At 41.6% G+C, this 20,584-nt stretch overlaps 1 protein-coding gene across 4 annotated transcripts; it reads right to left on the minus strand.

Annotated features, from left to right (window-relative positions):
* Positions 1-3,966: 3,966 nt before the first annotated feature.
* LOC129603423 (NACHT, LRR and PYD domains-containing protein 12-like) lies at positions 3,967-19,832 on the minus strand. 4 transcript variants are annotated; one of them, XM_055504584.1, is made up of 13 exons: positions 19,702-19,814; positions 19,034-19,109; positions 17,886-18,016; positions 16,687-16,806; positions 14,204-14,282; positions 13,823-14,045; positions 11,725-13,606; positions 11,065-11,235; positions 7,194-7,352; positions 6,240-6,413; positions 5,648-5,821; positions 5,214-5,260; positions 3,967-5,094 (listed from the first exon to the last, which is right to left on the minus strand). In XM_055504584.1, exons 3-13 carry the CDS (start codon positions 18,011-18,013, stop codon positions 4,565-4,567), a joined length of 3,687 nt encoding a protein of 1,228 aa, XP_055360559.1. In that variant the 5' UTR covers positions 18,014-18,016; positions 19,034-19,109; positions 19,702-19,814; the 3' UTR covers positions 3,967-4,564. The 4 variants fall into 4 exon arrangements, with proteins under 4 accessions (XP_055360559.1, XP_055360558.1, XP_055360560.1 ...); XM_055504583.1 differs by lacking the exon at positions 19,034-19,109 and having other exon boundaries at positions 19,702-19,832; XM_055504585.1 differs by lacking the exons at positions 7,194-7,352; positions 19,034-19,109; positions 19,702-19,814 and having other exon boundaries at positions 17,886-19,018.
* Positions 19,833-20,584: the final 752 nt, after the last annotated feature.

Here is a 20,584-nt window from a genome sequence, read left to right on the forward strand (position 1 = left end):
TCCGATATATTTACTCACTCTGTATTCTAATGTTTTTACTTTACCAGAGACAACCTGGACCAAGATCCTGCAATCGAAGCAGCTGTAGCTGAAGATGTCAAACGGATCGCAGGAACTACACCTGCACAATTACATTCAGTAAGAATGACATGTCGTAGCTTATTCGTAGTCTGTACTTTACAGTGACAACAGAAAGCATAGGACAACCTGGAGAGAAATTGTCACCTGTCTCTATGGAGGCTCAATGCAATAAGTAATCACCTGAGCAGTAATTTACCTGAGTAGTAAAGTGTTGATAAGCTTAACATCATAATGTAGACTTGTATGTTAACAACACATCTGTTTATGCTGACATAGACGATCAAAACAAGTCATTGTCATTAATAATTTGAAACCAATTGAAATGTTTCATGTTAAACATATCATTTACTTTGTATTGCCTTACCTTTCACTGAGATGTTGGTAAAATGGTAAAAATAATTATTTATTGTAACACTTTCATGAAGCACTAAATAACAGACTGAGATCAGAATAGTGTTGTAACAATAATCAGGTTGTTCATTTGTCAATATGAACATCTTCCTAACTTCAGTTTACTACATACATCAACTTATTGAATACATATGTAATAATTAGTGAGTGCAACAGTAATAATGTAACTGCATTTTGTGGTGGCGACACTGGTTCATGACAATCTCCAGCTCTTGAGTTCATCTCTGGCAAAAGGAGACAAGCTGAAGAAGTAGAACACTATCACAGCCTGATAATCTCACATAGAACAACCTTCCATGTCCACACAGCAGGCTGTAGGATGTAGAATACTATGTCCTCACAAATGTAGCGGAGGGTACACCTCCGCTGCGTAGGGGGTAACTTAAATAGTCCACCCTGGATGACTGAAGTAGTGCCAGATGTAGGTCTGCAATTCTTCAGTCAAATCGGCCCTGATACACTATGTGGATAGGTATGTGGTTTCCTACCTACTCTGACTGCCAGCCACTGGGTGCAGGATAGAGGGCTCCAGAACTTCATCCACTGTCACAATGGCTACCTGGAGTGATGAGTGTCCAACTATTTTAAGGAAGCGGTCCCTCCCACTCCCCACACCCGATTAGGTAGGTGGGACGCCCCTACCCTAGGGTAAATCTACCCAACACTACACAAAACAATGTGGTCACTTTGGAGTACACAGTAAACACAGTACACTACCCTTATAACCCGATTTATAACCTTACAGAGGATCTTGAGGATGTAAACAGTATTCTTACAAAATAAACAAAGGTTCGCGGCTCAAATTAAACCATCAGCTCACCACAAGTACAGGAAAACACTAGAACGCGCTCCGGGAAATCGCTCGAGTGTTGCTCACATGGCACTCTCCTTGCTTCGCACTCCCGTTTACGTTTTTCCGCACCACCTGCGTCTCTTCTCTCGTTCCCGCTCTTCCTTTTTTTGTTCCGCTTTCCTCTTCCGCTATCCGATTGGTCACTGCTCGCGGCACGCCGGAACTGCCGACTAGAAGATAGGTCCCCCAAAATAAAATAACATAATTCAAAGTACTGCGTCATCTTTACTAACCAATTTGCGTCCCTACACAAAGATCTGTGTACTTTTACTGCAGAGTTTAGGATTTATTATTATTTAAATGTGGCATGTTACAGTAGCCTCCCTCCTACTGGGTTCTGCCTCGAAAAAGATATGTAGGGACATTATAATGTGTTTTTTTACCCTTATAATGTGTTGATACCATTATTACACTTTCCCTTAATAATTCTCGAATCTTCCATTAATGTTCAGCTCAAATTTAGGTACAGGTTCAAGCATGTGTTACCTCTATGCTTGACTACTGTCACTCCTTTCTCATAGGATGTACTAACAGCTACAGCCTACAGCTTATTCAAAATGCTGCAGCCAGAGTTCTGAGGGGAACTGGCTCCCTATGGGGTGCCAAATGTAAAAGGAGCACCTATAACTAGTTTTCTCACATTTAACTAAATGACACAACATGTTTTCTCACATTTAGTTAAATGTGCAAAAGTCTAAATGTAAATGTTAAATGTAAATGTTAAATGTTAAATGTAAATGTTAAATGTAAATGTTAAATGCTAAATGTTAAATGTAAATGTTAAATGTAAATGTTAAATGTTAAATGTTAAATGTTAAATGTTAAATGTTAAATGTTGGCCGAGTGTAAAACTGAATATTCATGAATGGGCAAGTAGACTCCATCCCTACCCTCAAACAGCGCTGGTCTCAGATCAGAGACGCGAACTCAATCACCTCAAACGGTGCGCGCAAACCCCGCCCACATCTGATCTGGAAACTTTTGTTTTTAGCCTGGACGTAACTTCGGCTAGCTAGTATAGTTAGCCAACTAATTCTCCACCGGCGCCACAGAAATATTCTTTTTAAACCTACTTAACTCCTCATTAATGGTGTTTACGACAGAACGGCAGTTTGAAGCGGAGCCTCAGCCCGCTGCGTCTGCACAGCGACTACAGCTCCAAACTAAGGCAAGACGAACATCTCTAATCCTCTGAGAATTCTGGTGTTTCTCAAAGCGCTAAAATTGAACATTCCAAATTGATTAGTTGTCCTTAGATTTGAACTAGTTAGAGATAAACACTCTTTCCTCTTGATCAAAGCCATCACACACCCAGGTCTTGACCATTCTTTGGGTTTCACTCATTGATTCATTCACTGTTCATCATCTCATTCTGATCGTTCTCTCATTTTCTATTCTGTTTATTTGAGTATTTCCATATTCTGTTATTCATATATCCAGTAGTGTTAGATTAATAAAACGTTAAAAGGAATCTGGTTTTGTGTGCATTGCTCTTCAGATTTAAACAGAGGTCACTGAACCGCGACAAGAATTCACGGCATAAGAGACTGATTTGGTTTTATCACAAGAAAGTGGTTATTGTTGTTCATGAGTGGTAACTCATTGAATTGATATCTGGCTTTGACTAGATTGACACAAGCGTGGTTTCAGCTTTAAAACAAACCTGGTGCCCCAACTTCGAGGTATATTAATGTTTTACATTAATATCAAACTATTAATAATTTGAATCCGCTACAGTTTATATGATTTTCCTGTGGTTTAACTCCGTTTTAAATTACTGTTTTGTACTTGTCCTTCATGCTGCCTCCTGGCCAGGTCGTTATTGTAAATGAGAAATGGTTCTCAATTAACTTACCTGGTTAAATAAATAAAAAAACGAAAGATTTTACCAATTGTTTTAATTTTGGCAATTTATAAGCTTTCCCTCAGATGAAATTTCAAGTGATCCTACAAATTAATCATCTTGATAGGTGTGGAGGTTCGCCAGACTCTGGAGCGCGACTATGACATCGTCATGATCAAGAATTCACACACAAACTTCTGCAAACGTCTTGTACTACATCACACACTCACCAAGGATTCATACAGGATCTGTAGTAACATTAACACAGCTGATGTTTCTGTTTCACAATGAGTCAAAGTTCAACAAACATTTGTTTGTGACAAACTCAGAGAAACAGACGTTGGTGGTAAAGCACAAAAGAGGAGGATGAGGAAGTTTAGAGCTGGAGACAAGACATGAGGAGAGAAAACAGGCCTCAGAGGTCAAACTGGAACCAAAGGAGGATTCAGGACACAGAGAAATAGATGGAATGAGAAAAGAGAGTTTGTGTCCATCAGAGGAGAAGCAACGTGAGGGAGCCTCCTAGGAAAGAATCCCTCCAGCAGATAAATCAACATGGAAAAGCAGCAACAGCTTCAGCTGATGGATGAATGTGACCAGGATCTTCAGCCTGAGAGAGAAGTAGGAACAGCTGAGCCCAGCTGGGAGTCACTCATGTCACACTGATGGACACTTACACCAAAGCAGGATGAAGAGAAAGAGCAGCTGGAAACTGGGTCAGAACACGCTTCTGAACGGATTCAACTGAGTCAGAGGAAAGTGAATCAGAAACACTGAACCAGATGTGGTGAGATTTTATTACATTATGATTTCAGTATATACAGAATGTGGAGGTTCATCATGTGACTCTGAATCTATTATGACTTATGTTACATCATGATGATCGTTATAATATAATCACAGTTCAGTGATGGACATTTCTATATTGTGATTATGACGTCATCATTTATTGTTAAAGGTAAATGAAGCACTTTAATGTGAGGCTGAGCTGCTCTCTTCTACTAGAGGGACAGAAAATGATCAGGAATTCAATCAACATGAACATGAACATGAACATGAACATGAACGTGAACATCTGGAAGCTTCTCACTAATTCAGCTCAGTGATTCGTCTCTGATGTCAGTTTGTCACATGTTGAACTGAAACATGCTGATATTCACTGGAAAACAACTTCACAACAAGTCATCAACATTTGATCCTGGAATAATCAGAGCTTCCATCTTTAAAGGACGGAGGAGGAAGAAGTTCACAAGGAATCATTTAGAACTGGTTCAGAAAGAAACTGGTTTAATACATGAATCTGAAAACGAGACAGACATGAACAGACTGAACAATGTCAACAGTGACAACATTTCTCTGACAGGATCAAAGTCTTACTACGACACATCACACAGAGACACTGAGGAACCAGGAGAACAGAACTCAAACCCAGGATAAAGAGGTTCAGTGAATGTGGTGTTGAAGGTGTGAAGGTGGATCAGTTTGTCAGAGGAGACTCTGTAGAAGGACAGAGAACCAGCAGGACAGTCCACATACACTGATACTCTGTGAGACACAGAGCAGGAGATGGATGTTACTATGTTATTGTGTCTGACAGAGTAACCACCTTTAGAGCAGTACAGTCTCCAGGACTGATCATTGTATCCAAACCAACAATCATAACTGCGTCCTTTCCTTCCAATTCCTCTGTAACTCACTGATATAAGAACTTCCCCTCTCCACTCAACTTCCCAGTAACAGCGGCCAGTCAGACCATTACTACACAGCAGCTGAGGACATCGGTCAAATCCGTCTGGATGATGAGGATATGACTGATCCTCCCACACCCATGTCACCTTCCTGTTGCTGTCAGACAGTTGTAGTTCTCTGTTCACTGTGTTTGTGTCGATGGTGAGTTGACAGAAATCTGATGGAGAGAACAAGACACAATCCAGCTGCAGTTATTGATCTATCATCAGTTTGATGATGACTCATGACAGTTTGAAGATGGTTGAATGTTGCTGATCTCAGTAAAAACACACTTACACTTGCTCAGACCTGGTGTCAACCATCGGACTCCACCAGGCTCCACCCTGAAAGGAGGAGGGGGCCAGAGACATGCAGACATGGACATTACATGGCTCTCACACACATGTTGTTGTAGGATTGTGTTGAGATGGAGGCTTGTATGTAGGGATGGACATTCAGCAACAACTAAGGAGTTGGATCCTTATCTTGGAATCTACGGAGCAGGAGGTGACGTGGAGAAAAGCTTTGATGTCTCTATTTCACTTAATCACTTTTGGTGTCAGACACCTGCTTTCAGTCTCACCCTGTCACCACCAAACTAATCTAACACCAGAGGAAGCAAATCCTGAATGTGTTTATTATCACACACTCCAAGGTTGTGTTCTAAGTTCATAAAGCTCCACATCCCTACTTGCTCCTCCATCAGACACTGTGTGTAGTTGTGTCCATACCTGAGAGTGTCCAGTCTCCAGTGTGGATCCTTGACTCCAGCAGACAGCAGCTCCACTCCTGAGTCTCCTGGATGATTGTAGCTCAGGTCCAGCTCTCTCAGATGGGAGGGGTTGGAGCTCAGAGCTGAGGCCAGAGAGACACAAGCTTCCTCTGAGAGCAGACAGCCTGACAGCCTGAACACACACAATGTTAAAGCACACTTACATACTACAGTTTGGATTAGAGGCACATTTGATCATCTACAGTGGAGAGAAACACTCAGAACTGTTTAATAGGTTCCTGCTTGAAATGTGATCTGATCATCAGCAACGTGACAATGAAAGTCTGGAAAGTGGAGTCAGACACTGACAAACCTGGTGAACAACTAGTAAAACAAAGATGGAGGAGTTGAAAACAGTTCACATTTTAATATATGTGATTAACGAGTTTACAAAGAAATATGAAGAGTTTATTGATCCTCCACAGTTTAGACTTCCTGCCTGTTTAATAACTTGGTTCTTTAGTTTAAACTCATTAAATGACTTTACAGACAATGTGAGTGTGAGTGTTGTGCACATTTCTTAGATGATCTTTAGCTTCATGAATCCTGACCTGAGAGTCTCCAGTCGACAGTGAGGACTCTTCAGTCCAGCAGACAGTAGCTTCACTCCTGAATCCTGCAGGTTGTTTTTACTCAGGTCCAGTTCTCTCAGACTAGAGGACTGAGAGCTGAGAACTGAGGACAGAGCTTCACAGCTTCTCTCTGACAGGTCACACACACTCAGTCTGAAAGATGAAGATGTGGGTTAAGATGGAAATGAAACCATTCAGTGTCTCATGGTGTCGTCATGATTTTCTCTTAGATTCTTTAACAACATCTTTGTGTTTTTATTGTGATTCATTGGTTTGTTCCATTTTGTCTTGATGGAGACAGAACCAACAACATGATCCTGACTGAAATGTTCCGGTCTAAACTCTGATAAACACCAGTGAACTTCAGGCTTCGTCCCCAGCAGAGAACAGAGACACTGACTCCACACATGCTTTAGTGTGGACCAAAGTGTCTCCATAGGATCCAAGCTGTCAGTGACCTTTGACCTTCTCCACTCCTCTGGAACAGCTGTGCTTCCTGCTGCAGGTGATGGTGGTTCTGTGATGCTGCTAGGATTTATTTCCTCTTCTCTGCTCCTCCTCCAATCAAACATCATCCACTGTCTGTGGTGTTTGATGATCATTGATGAGTTTCACTCATCACGAACGATTTAGTTCTGTGTGTCCTGTTCTGAAGCTGTTGCTGATTCTCTCCTGCTTTTATTTGCTCCCTAAGATTCTCTGCAGCTGCTTTATACAAGTGTCTTCATTTAGTCTCAGTCAGTTTAAAGAGTCACAGTCAAACATCATCAAACATTTAAATGACATTTAAATCTTTGTCAAGACTTACTGACTTTTTTACTTCCATCCAGTCATTGAACGTCATTGAATGTGATCTGTCCTGAAGGTAATTTGACCTCATAATAAAGTTCACATCACATTTAGCTCACACAGAACTAAAATATGAAGTCTGACCTCAGAGTCTCCAGTCGACAGTGACCACACAGATATTTCAATGATGAATCCTGTACGTTGTTGTTACTCAGGTCCAATTGTGTCAGATTTGAAGGGTTGGACTTCAGAGCTGAGACCAGAGAATCACAGCTGGTCTCTGACAAACTGCAGCCACTCAATCTGAATAAAGAATAAAAGACGTGGATCAAAGCATTAATAATGAGTCATATTTGTCCTGATCACTAATGTTTAGTCCAAAATGAACAGAGTGACTTTGTGTTTGTGTTGTTGTGTCGTCATGATCTCAGCTTCTACACATCATCCACATGTCAGCACAACATTCATACACCTGTTGTCACCACTGATTCACAAGCTGCTGCTGGAACCAGTAGAAAACCAGACGTGTTGGATCAAAGACTTCATCTGGTTCCTTTCATTCATTGTCTTCTCTCTAAATCTGAACTATTCTGTGTCGTCTCATGGAAAATGTTCAGACTAATATTTGGATCAAACTCCAAACTGACCATTATTGATGAAGTGAATCATCTTTAGAACTGATCCCAGTCAGATGGATGTTCTCTCCTCTGGTTCTACATGGAACCTAGAACCTTCTGTAGCAACATGTCTGCAGCCTCATATTCATGCTCCTCTTTCCTGCTTGTGTCTCTACAAAGTGACATCATTGTCTGACAGGAAGCATCACACACAGGTTGAAGTGTCGCCTGTTGATGGAGACGAATCAGACGCCACTAAAGATCCTTCAAACATGTGGAGACATGATTTACTCTAAGTCTCTGCTGCTGAGTCACATTTAAAGAAAAAGTCGTCACAAACGTCTGTTCATGAGCTTTATAGACTTTATAGAGTCACAACTGTCAACAAACTGTCAATCATTCCTGCAGGTTTCTGACACATACAGTTGTAGCACTTCAAAGCGACCACCTTTTTTACCGCAGTACGTGCGCGTCGCCAGCGCGCCACGGGTGCGTCCCCGAATAAGGATTTTGAATCCTGCAGCCAGCTGAAAAAAATCAGGGTGCTATCCTCGTTTTAACCACCAGGTGGCGCAAAGATGTGGGGTCCGACTGTTTATTTCTGTGTCTGCACATTAAGCACAAAAGACGATGTCATTGTTTTGTATCATTAAATGTAGAGTAGTTCATTTTTAATTATTATAGATTATTATGCGTCTTTGCTCGCTAGTGTTTGTTGTCAATTGGCGAAGCTGCTGATGTTTTTACAGTTTCCAGGCCCTCCGAGAGACACAGTCCCTCCTCCAGCCAATCCAATAGAATAATATAAGTATAATAACATAAAATAGGAATCTATATTTATTCATCAATCGGGGTTATAAATGTATTTTATATGTATATCTGTAATCGTCTTCTGGTTTGTTGATCATGAGGAAAAAATACAAAACAAACTGGATTCATTTTCGTTTCCTCTCTTTATATGAGCGACAAACTGAATTCAAGTGTTGTTGTTTTTTCGACACGAGGCACAGAGTTGGATTTAAAGCTGATTTTTCGTTTTGAGAAAAAAGCAGAGAACGAAAAACTAAGTCGTTCTCTCGTTATAGCAGCTTTTACGGTTAACCAAATGCTTAACATTTACTCTGACGCAATGACCTATAGTTTGCTCTGACTGTGAATGAAAAGCCCGAATAACAGATGATGTATCCAGGTAGAGCTTAACCGGAAATGTATGCATGTGATAATGCAGGCAACGAGAGAATCGGGGAAGTGGCGTCACAGTCTGAAGCAGACAGTGATGTGACGTTCCAACGATGGTGCTGAGGAGCCACCTATTCATAGGCAGATGACTTGGATCAAGTTGTTAATGCGCGCTAGTGTTTGTTGTCAAATGCTGATCTCGCTGCTGCCTTTATACAGTATGTCCTCGTGTGTAAGTACTGTGTCGGGTCTGTATACGTTCTACGTTTGATTTCCCCCACTAGAATAAATCAAGCCGTTTTCTAGGTAAATTGTCCAGAAAGAAAAATACAAAGAACATCCGCTTCCTTATTTGTCTTGATATAAGCGAAAAACGGAATTTAATCACAGCACCGTGTTAAAACCAAATAAACGAGCTGAAAACAGTGTTTTCAAAACTAGACCTGGAATTAGATTTGAAGCCGTTTCCCGTTTTCTCGTTTTGTGGAAAAAAAGATTTTATTCTGGGGGACAAATCAAACAGTTGGAACATACACGGACTGTTTTCCGTTTCTCGTTTAAAAAAGGACAAACGGCATCTGCAGCATAAACCACTTTGACCACTTTTAAGGTGCTAAATTAAACAGTTAAAACACTAAGACGAAGGCAATGTGCCCCTTAAACGGAAGCTGTATTATTATACTTTACCTTAATGACATTTACCACAATATCTGCAGAAAAACAAAGTTTTATTACACAGGCAACACAGTGGATTTGGAACTCGCTCTGCGCGAGTTACGGCGTCTGATGCTGATTCAGTTGCAAAGCAAACTTCAAACCCCATCCCCTACTACGTATTGGCACAGAGACATTAACATATTGTCTCCACTCGGTCAATAGGTGTAAAATACTTTACCTCCGAGACAAAGAAAAGCTCCATGGGAGATCGGGCAGCGTGATCACTGCACCTACGTAGCTGTGAGACGCCAAAAGCTTTTACTTGACTTTTTTTAAATGCTCTTCTTATGGTATTTCACACAGGTCTGGCAGACTACCACTGCTAAGTTGTAGAGAATATCATATAATAAAAATAAATAAATTATAATAAACTCTCTCTGTGGTGCCAGAACGCCAGGACTCAGTAGATCTCCGACTCATTAATGCAGCAAATTGTTTGTTCTGCATATATTGATTCTGCATGAGTAATAAGGACTGTTTTACACTTATTTGGCCGAAGACAAAACTCAAAAGAGAGACACCCATCAAGTTTTAACAAATGTGCAATAAAAAATATGAACCGTTTATTTCGTTATTACTCCTTTCACCTGTACCACATAAAGTCATTGCAGAGCTACAGCCGTGTTCCTACGAAGTTAACCAGCTGTTTATTTCGTTATTCCCTCTTTCATGTCCGTCTGGTGAATGAAAGTGGGCGGGGCCATCCACGTCCCAGAGCGGGGACACTGGGGGAAGGGGAAACACGCATCAACACGCAGGACAAAGATCTGCGTTTCTCTGCTGCTACAGCCTCGGCTGCGTTGTGTTTTTAGTCTCCCTTTCACCTCTACCATAGAAATGTGTTCCTAAGAAGTTGATCAGCCGCTTTCACAATCAGAATCGTTTTTATTCCCCAGGTTTGAACAGGGCAAACATTATTTTTATTTACAAAAAAATTAAAACGTTCACATGTGATTTGTCCGCTTTGATGTAGACAAAATTCTTGAAAGCGTTTTACATTACATCCCGTTTATTTCGTTATTCCTACTTTCATATCTGTCTGATAAATAAAAGTGGGCGGGGCTATCAGTCCCGTAGCAAAGGTAAGCGCTGACTGTGGGGGCTGGGCGCATCAACATACAGGACAAAGACCTGTGTTCCTCTGCCACAGCCTCCTCTTTCAGCCTGTTGCTTTGGGCCGTTATTCCCCCACTTACTGGTGCCACATGTTAACAAAGTTGACCAGCCGCTTGCATGTAGACACCAAACTCTATAAAGCATTTACTTTACATTCCGTTTATTTTGTTATTCATATACATGTAATTGCAAATGCTGCACTGAGCTCTCTTTTACTTTGATGAGTTTTGTGTCTACATGAAAACGGGCAGAACAACGTCCATGCGTGTGTCACGCTGAAAGCGGCTGGTAAACCTCTTGGGAACATGGCTGAGTCTCTTTTTCAGTTTCAAGTGAAGATGTTTGAAGTGACGAGCTGATAAACATGAACCAGGAAAAACACTGACCTCAGAGTCTCCAGTCGACATTGAGGACTCTTCAGTCCAGCACACAGAACCTTCACTGAGTCCTGCAGGTTGTTGTTACTCAGGTCCAGATGTGTCAGATGTGACGGGTTGGACTTCAGAGCTGAGACCACAACTTCACAGTGAGTCTCTGTGAGTCCACAGCCAGAAAGTCTGTGATGACAGAAAATATAAAGTCTATAAATGTAAAGTGACTTCATGAATGCTGATGCTGAAGCAGCTGTAGCTCAGTTGGTCTCATTTATCACAAAATGTGGAGCTCTGTTGGTTCCACCAGATCCCAGAGATTAGAACCAAAGTGTGTCTGGACAGAACGCTTCATGCACTGAAAGAACCCACCATCAGCTGTGATCACATGTCAACTATCAAAAGCTTTTAGCAGAAACTCTTCAGAGCTAAAGGTTCTCTGTTGGATTTGACTTAAAGCTCCATCAAGCAAAGAAAGACACTAGATCCTTATGTTCACTAACTTTACAGCTATATTGATCTGATCCTCAACAAAGACATTTTCTAGAAACCAGTAGCTGCTGTTTTCACTCTGTGGACTTTTAGATTCTGTGTGTGAAGTGTTTCTTTTTAACACTGAGGCTTCAGCTTCATGTTGCTGTAGAATATTAATGATCACATTAACGTTGGACTTACTGAGCCTTTCTGCAGTTCCTCACGGCTGGGATCAGTCTCTGTCGTCCCTCCTCTGACGTATTGTACTTGTTCAGGTCCAGCTCATCCAGAACCTCCTCTGACATCTGCAGCATGTAGGCCAGAGCTGAGCACTGGATCTCAGAGAGTCTCTCTGATCTGTTCTCTGACTTCAGGAACTCTTGGATCTGTTGATGGACTGAGTGGTCGTTCATCTCCATCAGACAGTGGAAGATGTTGATGCTTCTGTCTGGAGAGATTCTATCACTTGTCATCTCCTTCAGGTTGTTGATGATTCTCTGGTTGGTTTCTGGACTGATCTCTGTGTGACCCAGCAAACCTCCTAAGATTCTCTGGTTGGACTCCAGACAGAGGCCATGAAGGAAGCGAACAAACAGGTCCAGGTGGCCACTTGGACTGAGGAGGGATTTAAACATGGTTCTACTCAGGACAAGATCCAGAGATGAGTAAGTTGAGGGATGAACAAACAACTGTTTTATTTTTTTAAGGATAGATTTTGTGTGTTTGGAGTCTTTCAGAAACGCCTCCAGTTCCTCAATCTTCTTGTTGGTGTAACAGAGCATCATGTGAACAGCAGCCAGAAACTCCTGAACGCTCAGATGAACAAAGCTGAACATCTTTTCCTTGATTTTCCTCCCTCGCTCCTGTTTAAAGATCTCTGTGAACACTCCTGAACACACTGAGGCTCCACTGACATCGATTCCGCTCTCTTTCAGATCTTCCTCATAGAAGATCAAGTTTCCCTTTAGCAGCTGCTTAAAAGCCAGTTTAGCTAATGACTTGATGTAGTTGCTGCTCTGTTCTGGTCCGTACTTGTCTTTAGTTTGATCCATCTGAAACCTCAGGAACTCTGCGTACATCTCCGTCAGGGTCTTGGGCAGCTCTCCTCCCTCTCTGGTTTCCAGCAGATGCTCCAGAACCGTAGCAGTGATCCAGCAGAAGACTGGGATGTGGCACATGTTGTGGAGGCTTCGTGACGTCTTGATGTGGGACATGATTCTGTTGCTCTGCTCCTCATCTGTGAATCTCTTCCTGAAGAACTCCTCCTTCTGTGGGTCAGTGAACCCTCTGACCTCCGTCACCACCTCAACAAAGTCTCCATGAATCTGATTGGCTGCTGCAGGTCGTGTGGTGATCCAGATGCGAGCAGAGCGTAGTAGTTTTCCTCTGATGAGGTTTGTCAGCAGCTCATCCACTGAGGTGGACTCTGTGACGTCACGTTGACCCGTCTCCTTCTCACTGGTGCTACAGTCCAGTTTGAGGCGACTCTCGTCCAGTCCATCAAACACAAACAGAAGTTTGAAGCTGCTCTTGTCATAGTTGCTGTTTCCTGATGACTGTGTAAAGATGTAATTCAGAGCCTCCAGGCTGATGGACTCAGTTTCTGGGATACATTCATGAATGAGCTCTGACAAACTAAACTTCTGTCCCTTCAGTGGATTCAGCCGACGGAAGGTGAAGGGGAAAATCAGATGCACGTCTTGATTGGACCTTTGTTGGGTCCAGTCTAAAACAACCTTGTTCACAAGAACTGTTTTTCCAATCCCAGCGATTCCATTGGTCAACACTGTTCTGATGCGTCTGTATTTACCAGGGGGATGTTTGAACAGGTCACTGGGCTTCACTGGCTCCTCTGCTGATCTTTGCTTCTGCTGTGTCGTCTCAACCTGTTGGACCTCATGCTGTGTGTTGATGTGTGAATCCGACCCAGCTGTGATGTACAGCTCTGTGTAGATGTCATCCAGACATTGGTCATCTTCTGACCAGCCTGGTTTCACACACACAAACTGGTCTTGAAGGTTTGATTGAAGCATCTGCTGGTAATATGTGATGAACCGTGGCTCTGGTACTGGAACTATCAGATCTGGGTCCAACAAAACACAAAGAAGACAAAGTCTGAGGAGTCAACAAATATCTGGTTCATTGATTTAAGTCTTGAAACACTAGAACTAATGAAGAGAAGAACTTTGCTGTATCTGATTATTAAGTTCTGGTAAACATTTAACCAGCTTAACCTCCAACACATCAGTAAATGTGTGATTGTGTCTTTGATGTTAAATGTTGAGATAAATCATTTTACTCTGCACACAGTCAGCCAGCTCCTCCTGCTTCATCCTCCTCAGGACGTTAACTGTGATCTTCAGAAACGCGTCTCTGCTGCTCCTCTGCTCTTCATCATCACCATCCAACTCCTCCTCATCCTCCCTCTGACTCTCTAAGCATTCTGGGTAATCTGGATTTAAAACCTTCTGGATCTTCTTCAGCTCCTTCTTCACAAACGTGACAATGTTTTCCTCCAACAGCTGGAACAGAAACTAAATGAATGACCTGATCCAACTAAAACCATGGAGCCAAACATCAGATCCATGTTGGACACACTGAAAATCCACTGGTCTAAAAAGTGCAGCATGGAGATGATTCAACACAACAGATGAACAGTAGTAGTTGTACATGTACAGACCATAAATATGGAGTCCAGGTGTGTTTGGTGCTGCTGGACAGACTGAGCACTGGGAACCTCTGAGATCTGCTGGTCCACTCTGTGGAGGAACCATGAAGAATGAGTCCACACAGAGACACACACAGGGTAAAGGTCCATGAAGTGATGTTGAATGTGAGCAGTGAGTCAGAGACTCCCTGTAGTGGTGAAGGTTTACTGTCAGTCAGTTGCTTCAGTCTCAGCTCTGAACAACATACAGTATATCTCCTCCTCCCACACAGAAGAAGGCTGAAGTGTTGGAACCAGGAGTCTGCTGGGATCAGACTGGTTGTACTGGGCAGCTCCCAGTGGGAATATGTTGAACTAGAAACATTTAACTACTTCCTACATTCATTCAATGTTGGACATGGGCTCTTAATAAACAGGTTTGGTCACAGATGATCAGCTGCTTCCTTTGACATCAGCTTGATTGGTCTTTGAAAATAATAATGGCATCTTTTGACTGGTCGCCCTTGAAGGACAAACAGCTGGGTCCAGGTCCAGCAGATCTTTGTTATTGTTTGGACCTGATAGAAAACACCTGCGTGATATAACATCTACATCACCACCTAATCAATGATGTGTCAAACACAGTGCAATTATTCTATTATTCCAATCAACGTGAAGGCTAAGGATGATTAAACAACAAAATCAAATGCATGTGAATATCAAGGTCTCATATGTAGTTCTGAAAATGCCAATACAATTATGGAGATCTGTCAGGAATGAATCTGGACATTAGTCCACAACTATTGTGGTGTTTAGCTCCTGTAATTCTAACACAGTCATACGGTTTACCTACCTTACTGGAGTACATAAGTACAGGACTAACAGAAGAATATGACATCTTTATTTAACTTTCATGAGCAGGACAAAGGAACATAATGAAATGCCTGAGGACACGTGTTGCTTCCACCAGAGGACGGAAATGTTGCTCTGGGTCAATCACTGTGTTTTTATGGAGTATTCCTATCATTCCTTAATGGAAAATCATGGTACAGAAGCCCAAGTCACATCAAATTAAAGCATATTGTCCACTGAACACACTGTTGTGGGTTTCATGACAGTCAGCGGTTCTGGTGTCTCTGAAATAGAACTTTGTGTCTGAATGAATGTCTTACCTTCTTAATGAGTCACATTCCAGGTTACGAGCGTTATCTCCAGTGGGGAGTCTAAAGAGAAGCGCCTTTGCAAGAGTTACTGAGACAGTTTTGGGGTGTGGTTACTGGTAGCACAGGGTGAGATCCTGCTAGATTTAAGGTAGTGTCACACTAAGTGTATCCATGGTCTTTGATGTCAAACCTGGAGTCCTGGAAGCATATGTGTGATGTTGTTTCAACCAACAGTTGTTCTTTGCAAGTGAAACAGGTCTCGTTCTCCTTATTTTGGGTGAAGGCTTGCAGGAGAGTTCACAGGGTGAGACGGAGTCCAGGGTTAACATTACCTCTGTCCCAGCATATGTGGATGCTACACATGTGGATGTTTTTTTGGTGTTGTGTCATTGTGTACAACAATGTAAGGGGACCATTTGTTTACTCAAGCACCTCTTGAAAGACACAGCATTTCTTTCAAGTCTTTAAACAAAATATGACCTTTTTCTGAACCCTGAAATAATTAGTCTCTCTCTCTCTCTCTCTCTCTCTCTCTCTCTCTCTCTCTCTCTCTCACTCTCTCTCACTCTCTCTCTCTCTCACTCTCTCTCTCTCTCTCTCTCTCTCTCACTCTCTCTCTCTCACTCTCACTCTCTCTCACTCTCTCTCTCTCACTCTCTCTCACTCTCTCTCTCTCACTCTCTCTCACTCTCTCTCACTCTCTCTCTCTCTCTCTCTCTCTCTCTCTCACTCTCTCTCACTCTCTCTCACTCTCTCTCTCTCTCACTCTCTCTCACTCTCTCTCACTCTCTCTCACTCTCTCTCTCTCACTCTCTCTCTCTCACTCTCTCTCTCTCACTCTCTCTCACTCTCTCTCACTCACACTCTCTCTCACTCACACACACACACACTCACACACACACACACACACACACACACACACACACACACACACACACACACACACACACACACCTTTTACAGCCCCTGGTTTTTTACAATTTCATAATATAATAAGCAAAATTACAAGAATTTCATGCATCAGCCCTCAATGGAAAAGAGGCTGAATCTGGTGAAATCAAACCAAGTTTGGTGTTAATCTTTAACATATCCAAGATTCCTAAAAAAACATTATCCTATTATTTAGTTTATGAAAGAACAAATCTTTGTGTTTTTTTGCTAAAAAAAGTCCTGTAAAATCCTGTAAATAATTAAATGCTTGGTAGTTTTGAGCAGGTGTGAAGTTATATAAGTGAGTCTGAGTCTGTCTTTCTCAGTCTGAACCAGTCTCTGCATCATCAATAGAAACCTATGAACACAACATTTTGCCTTCATCCTCCATCAGGTCAGTTCACAGTAGAAACTGTGTCTTACTTTGTGTCTGAGGCTCCAGGTTCATTACTGAAGTTTAGAGGATTATGTCTGGACCAGTCACTCTTCATAGACAGACAGCTGGGTCCTGGAGGTTCTGCTCTTTGTCTCTGGTTCTGGACTCTGAACACATGTTTTCATTCATATCACATTAGTCACTGATCAGTTCTCTGATCAAAGTCATTTCTGTGGCTCTAAACAAACTACTGCTGCTGCAGATCATCAGAACATTTCACACAATGGATCAGTTTTCAAATCAATCCGTTCTCCGTGATTGACAGGTGTCAGAGACACTGAGACCAAACAAATAATTTCTCTGTGTGTCTATGGGGGGCCAAATGTAAAAGGAGCACATACAACTAGTTTTCTCAGTTTAAATGACACATACTTTCTCACATTTAGCTAAATGTGAAAAAGTCTAAATATAAATGATAAATATAAATGTTAGATGTAAATGTTTAACGTAAATGTAAATGTTAAATGTTAAATCTAAATGTTAAATGTACTGTAAATTTAAATATTATATATAAATGTAAATGTTAAATGTAAATTATAAATGATTGCCAAGTGTAAACATCCGACTCTGGATCGGTGGACAATACTGGAGGGGAACCTGAAGTCAAATTAAGCCATCATGGCCGTCAGCTCTGGCCCCCTTCCTCAAGCAAGAGATTGAACGGGCTGTAATAGAAGGTGTGCGGGCTGAAGCTCCGCTTAAAGCTGCTGTTCTGCAGGCATTGTAAACGCCATTAACGGTGAATTAATTAGGCTTGAATGGAATATTTCTGTTGCACCGGTGGAGAACTAGTTTGTAAGTTACTTGCAAGCTATAAACAAAAGTTTCCAGGTCAGATGTGGGTGGGGTGTGCACGCACTTTACGCTCGGCGAACATTTACGTTTATATTACTTAGATTTACATTTAACATTTACATTTAGACTTTGTCACATTTAGCTAAATGTAAGAACACACTGTGTGATTTAGTTAAATGTGAGGAAAATTAGTTATATGAGCTCAGTTTACGGTTTCGGCACCCCATACATATGTGTTATCAGTTGTTTCATTGTTTATCTTAATGATCACATCTACACACATGAAGTTGATCCAGAAGAACATGAACATCCTGGAAAATTATGGTCAGTTTATAAGGTCAGAGAATAAACTAACAAAGATTCATATCAGTGAGTTTGGATCAGTTCTTACTTTGTGTCTGAGGCTCCAGGTTCAGGACTGAATGATGGAGGTTCACATCTGGACCAGTCATTCTTCATAGACACACATCTGGATCCTGGAGACTCTGCTCCGTCCTCTTCCTCCACACAAACACTCATCTTCTGAAAAAGCCCCAGATCCAGAGCTAAACACCTGCTGTGACTCCTATTAAAGTGAATCTGAGTTCAGAGTCCTGAGTCCTTTTCCTCCTGCGCTGTTCTCTCTAAATTGAGTATGAACTCACTGAACACCTTTGGGGTTCACTCCTGTACCTGGATCACATGATCACAGAGGCTCCGCCCCCTCTCTGTTTACAGGAAACTAGGAGAGTTGAAGCAGCAGAGTAATAAAGCAGCAATGCTACAGGATGACAGAGATCCAAACTATCAGATGTTTCCAACATGTTATATTCTGTTCTTAGTAATTTAGCTGCTGCTTGGACTAATCTAATAAAACTATAATGTTCAATTCAATGTTATCTCATTTACTTAAAATATGCATCAATCAGAGCAAGTAGAAGGATCTTCAACAAAGTGCTTGTTTGGCTGTTCTAGTATTCCATGTTTACATCCATACAATGTAAGGTAACAAGTTAAGCAGGGTGAACACAGACCAGACACATTGTTTAACATCACTGACGGTTCAGTTTCTGCTCCTTTCATCATGTTTATCATGGTTGTTTATCATGATGTTGGTCTCATCTCACTGGGTTGAACACTCTGCAGATTTCACACTCGACTTTACAGACTCATTGTGCGACGTTAAAAAAGTCAGATGCAATAAAGATGGAAACAAGATGGAGAAGCTTCTTGAGGTTGTTCAGTGAGAATCCTCCTGTTGTTCTCTCTGATCACATCTCTGGTTAAAGAGTGAGTTTCTTCATCTGAACCAACAACTGGACTGGTTCTGTAAAAACCTGGGATTCTCTGATACACACAGTCGTGAACTCTACTGTTTATCTCAGTTTAGACCTAAAACCTTTGACTTTACTGACTAAATGAGAGGAACTGGTCCAAACACAGTGTGTGTAGTCAGTACTTAGTGACACTGGACTCTTTTCTCCTGAAGTCAAGTGTCTGTGAACACACTAAGCTGCACAGGTAGCATGTGTCGTCTTCATCACAAAGCGCCAGACCTACATTCCGCAGGTGGAGTCACACAGGCTCAGACAGGTACAGACACCTCATCAGTTCTCAATGGAACCAGGTTTTCGTCCTGACAAAACATGAACCCAGTTCAGCCTGATGCTGTGGAACCACAAACCCACAGAGCAGGTCCAACCACTGTTTTCATATTCATTAGTGTCATTAGTAAACATCATGTTAACATCAGCTTATCTCTGACATCTCATCAGTGTGATCTTAAACCTGCTCCTGCTTCTTTACAGTTTCATTCCATTATTTGTTTTGTTCATGTGTGAGAAGCTGCTCTGATTCTCTTTGCATTATCTAATACTAGTCACCAGTTAAACATTCTACACTGAATAAAATTCTCAAACATAAAACAAGAGTAAAATATAAAACTAGTGCTGAATCACCAAAATAATGTTGCTATAACAATGTAAACAATGTAGAGAAGCTCTTAACTGAGACAGAATAACAGCTAATGAGGAAGTAGCTTCACTAAATTTTCTAACTAACTTTCTATGAACTGTGTCTGTGTCTAAGTCTCAGTTCTTTAATTGTCACAGTTGTGGACTAAAGCCTCAGACAAATCACAAAGCTACTTGAGCATCAGCAGATATTACATCACTGGTAAACATTAACAAAAAGACACTGTAACAGCAGTAATGATGTTAAACACTCACCTCCTTAACGTTTCTTCTTCTTCTTGGCGTTTAATTAACTTTTCCTCCTTCTGCTCTGTTCACTCTAAATAGTGTCTGAACTCAGTGAACACCTTAGGTCTTTGCGCCTGTATCTTACTGTCTGACGCAGCGCACAGACATGCAACATTCCATAAAACCTGTCAAAGTGGTTTTTAGCTGCAGCAGCAGCTTGTCTGCGTCTCCAGCTGCTTGTTTCAGTGTGAAGGCTAGTAGTAGTAAGTATAATGCTGTACGTTCCCTCCAGCTGATGTGTTTCAGACTAATGAGCAGTGATTCCTAAGTTCTGAGCAGTAATAAAGTCCCCTGTCTCTGCTTGTTACAACTTAAGGTCTGTCAGTAGTCGTTTTCTCCTTAATCCTCTGTTTATTCTATTCTTTAATGTGATTTCTATTCTTTCAGGCGCTGAGCCCTTTGTCTCATACATGTGTGATAAAGAGGGACCAGCGCCAAAGAGTCGTGTACAGGTGAGCAGAGCTACACCATCATCATGCATACACGCATCTCTATCAATTGTCTGACTGTCGTCTGCTTGTTTTCATAGTAACGGTCACACTGCAGAACCAACATGAATGCAGTCAAACCAGCGTCTCCATGCTCCACTGCAAGCAAGGAAGCATCATCCTCCACCACAGCCCGACACACACACACATTGACATGGGTCTACAGCTCAGCTGGTGTGCTTGTGACTTAAACATACAATTAGAGTTCCTAAAACATAGAAACTAGATCAAGATTATATGAAACAGAACCCTACAAGAAACTTATGGCTAACAAACATTAATGGTCTTTAGCATTTCACAGCATTTCATTAATGTTACACATGATGGCATGAAGACCTGTAATGGAAAAATTTTGCCTTTTT

This window comes from Betta splendens, chromosome 19 (assembly GCF_900634795.4).
Source record: "Betta splendens chromosome 19, fBetSpl5.4, whole genome shotgun sequence".
Taxonomy (NCBI): domain Eukaryota; kingdom Metazoa; phylum Chordata; class Actinopteri; order Anabantiformes; family Osphronemidae; genus Betta; species Betta splendens.

Coding starts and splice junctions, on each gene's coding strand:
- LOC129603423 (XM_055504583.1), bottom strand. CDS start 18,013: ATGAGTGTTTGTGTGGAGGAAGAGGACGGAGCAGAGTCTCCAGGATCC. Junction 16,807..17,885: donor CCTGGAGCCTCAGACACAAA/GTAAGAACTGAT, acceptor ACATGTGTTCAG/AGTCCAGAACCAGAGACAAA. Junction 13,607..13,822: donor GCTGGCTGACTGTGTGCAGA/GTAAAATGATTT, acceptor TGTTGGACCCAG/ATCTGATAGTTCCAGTACCA.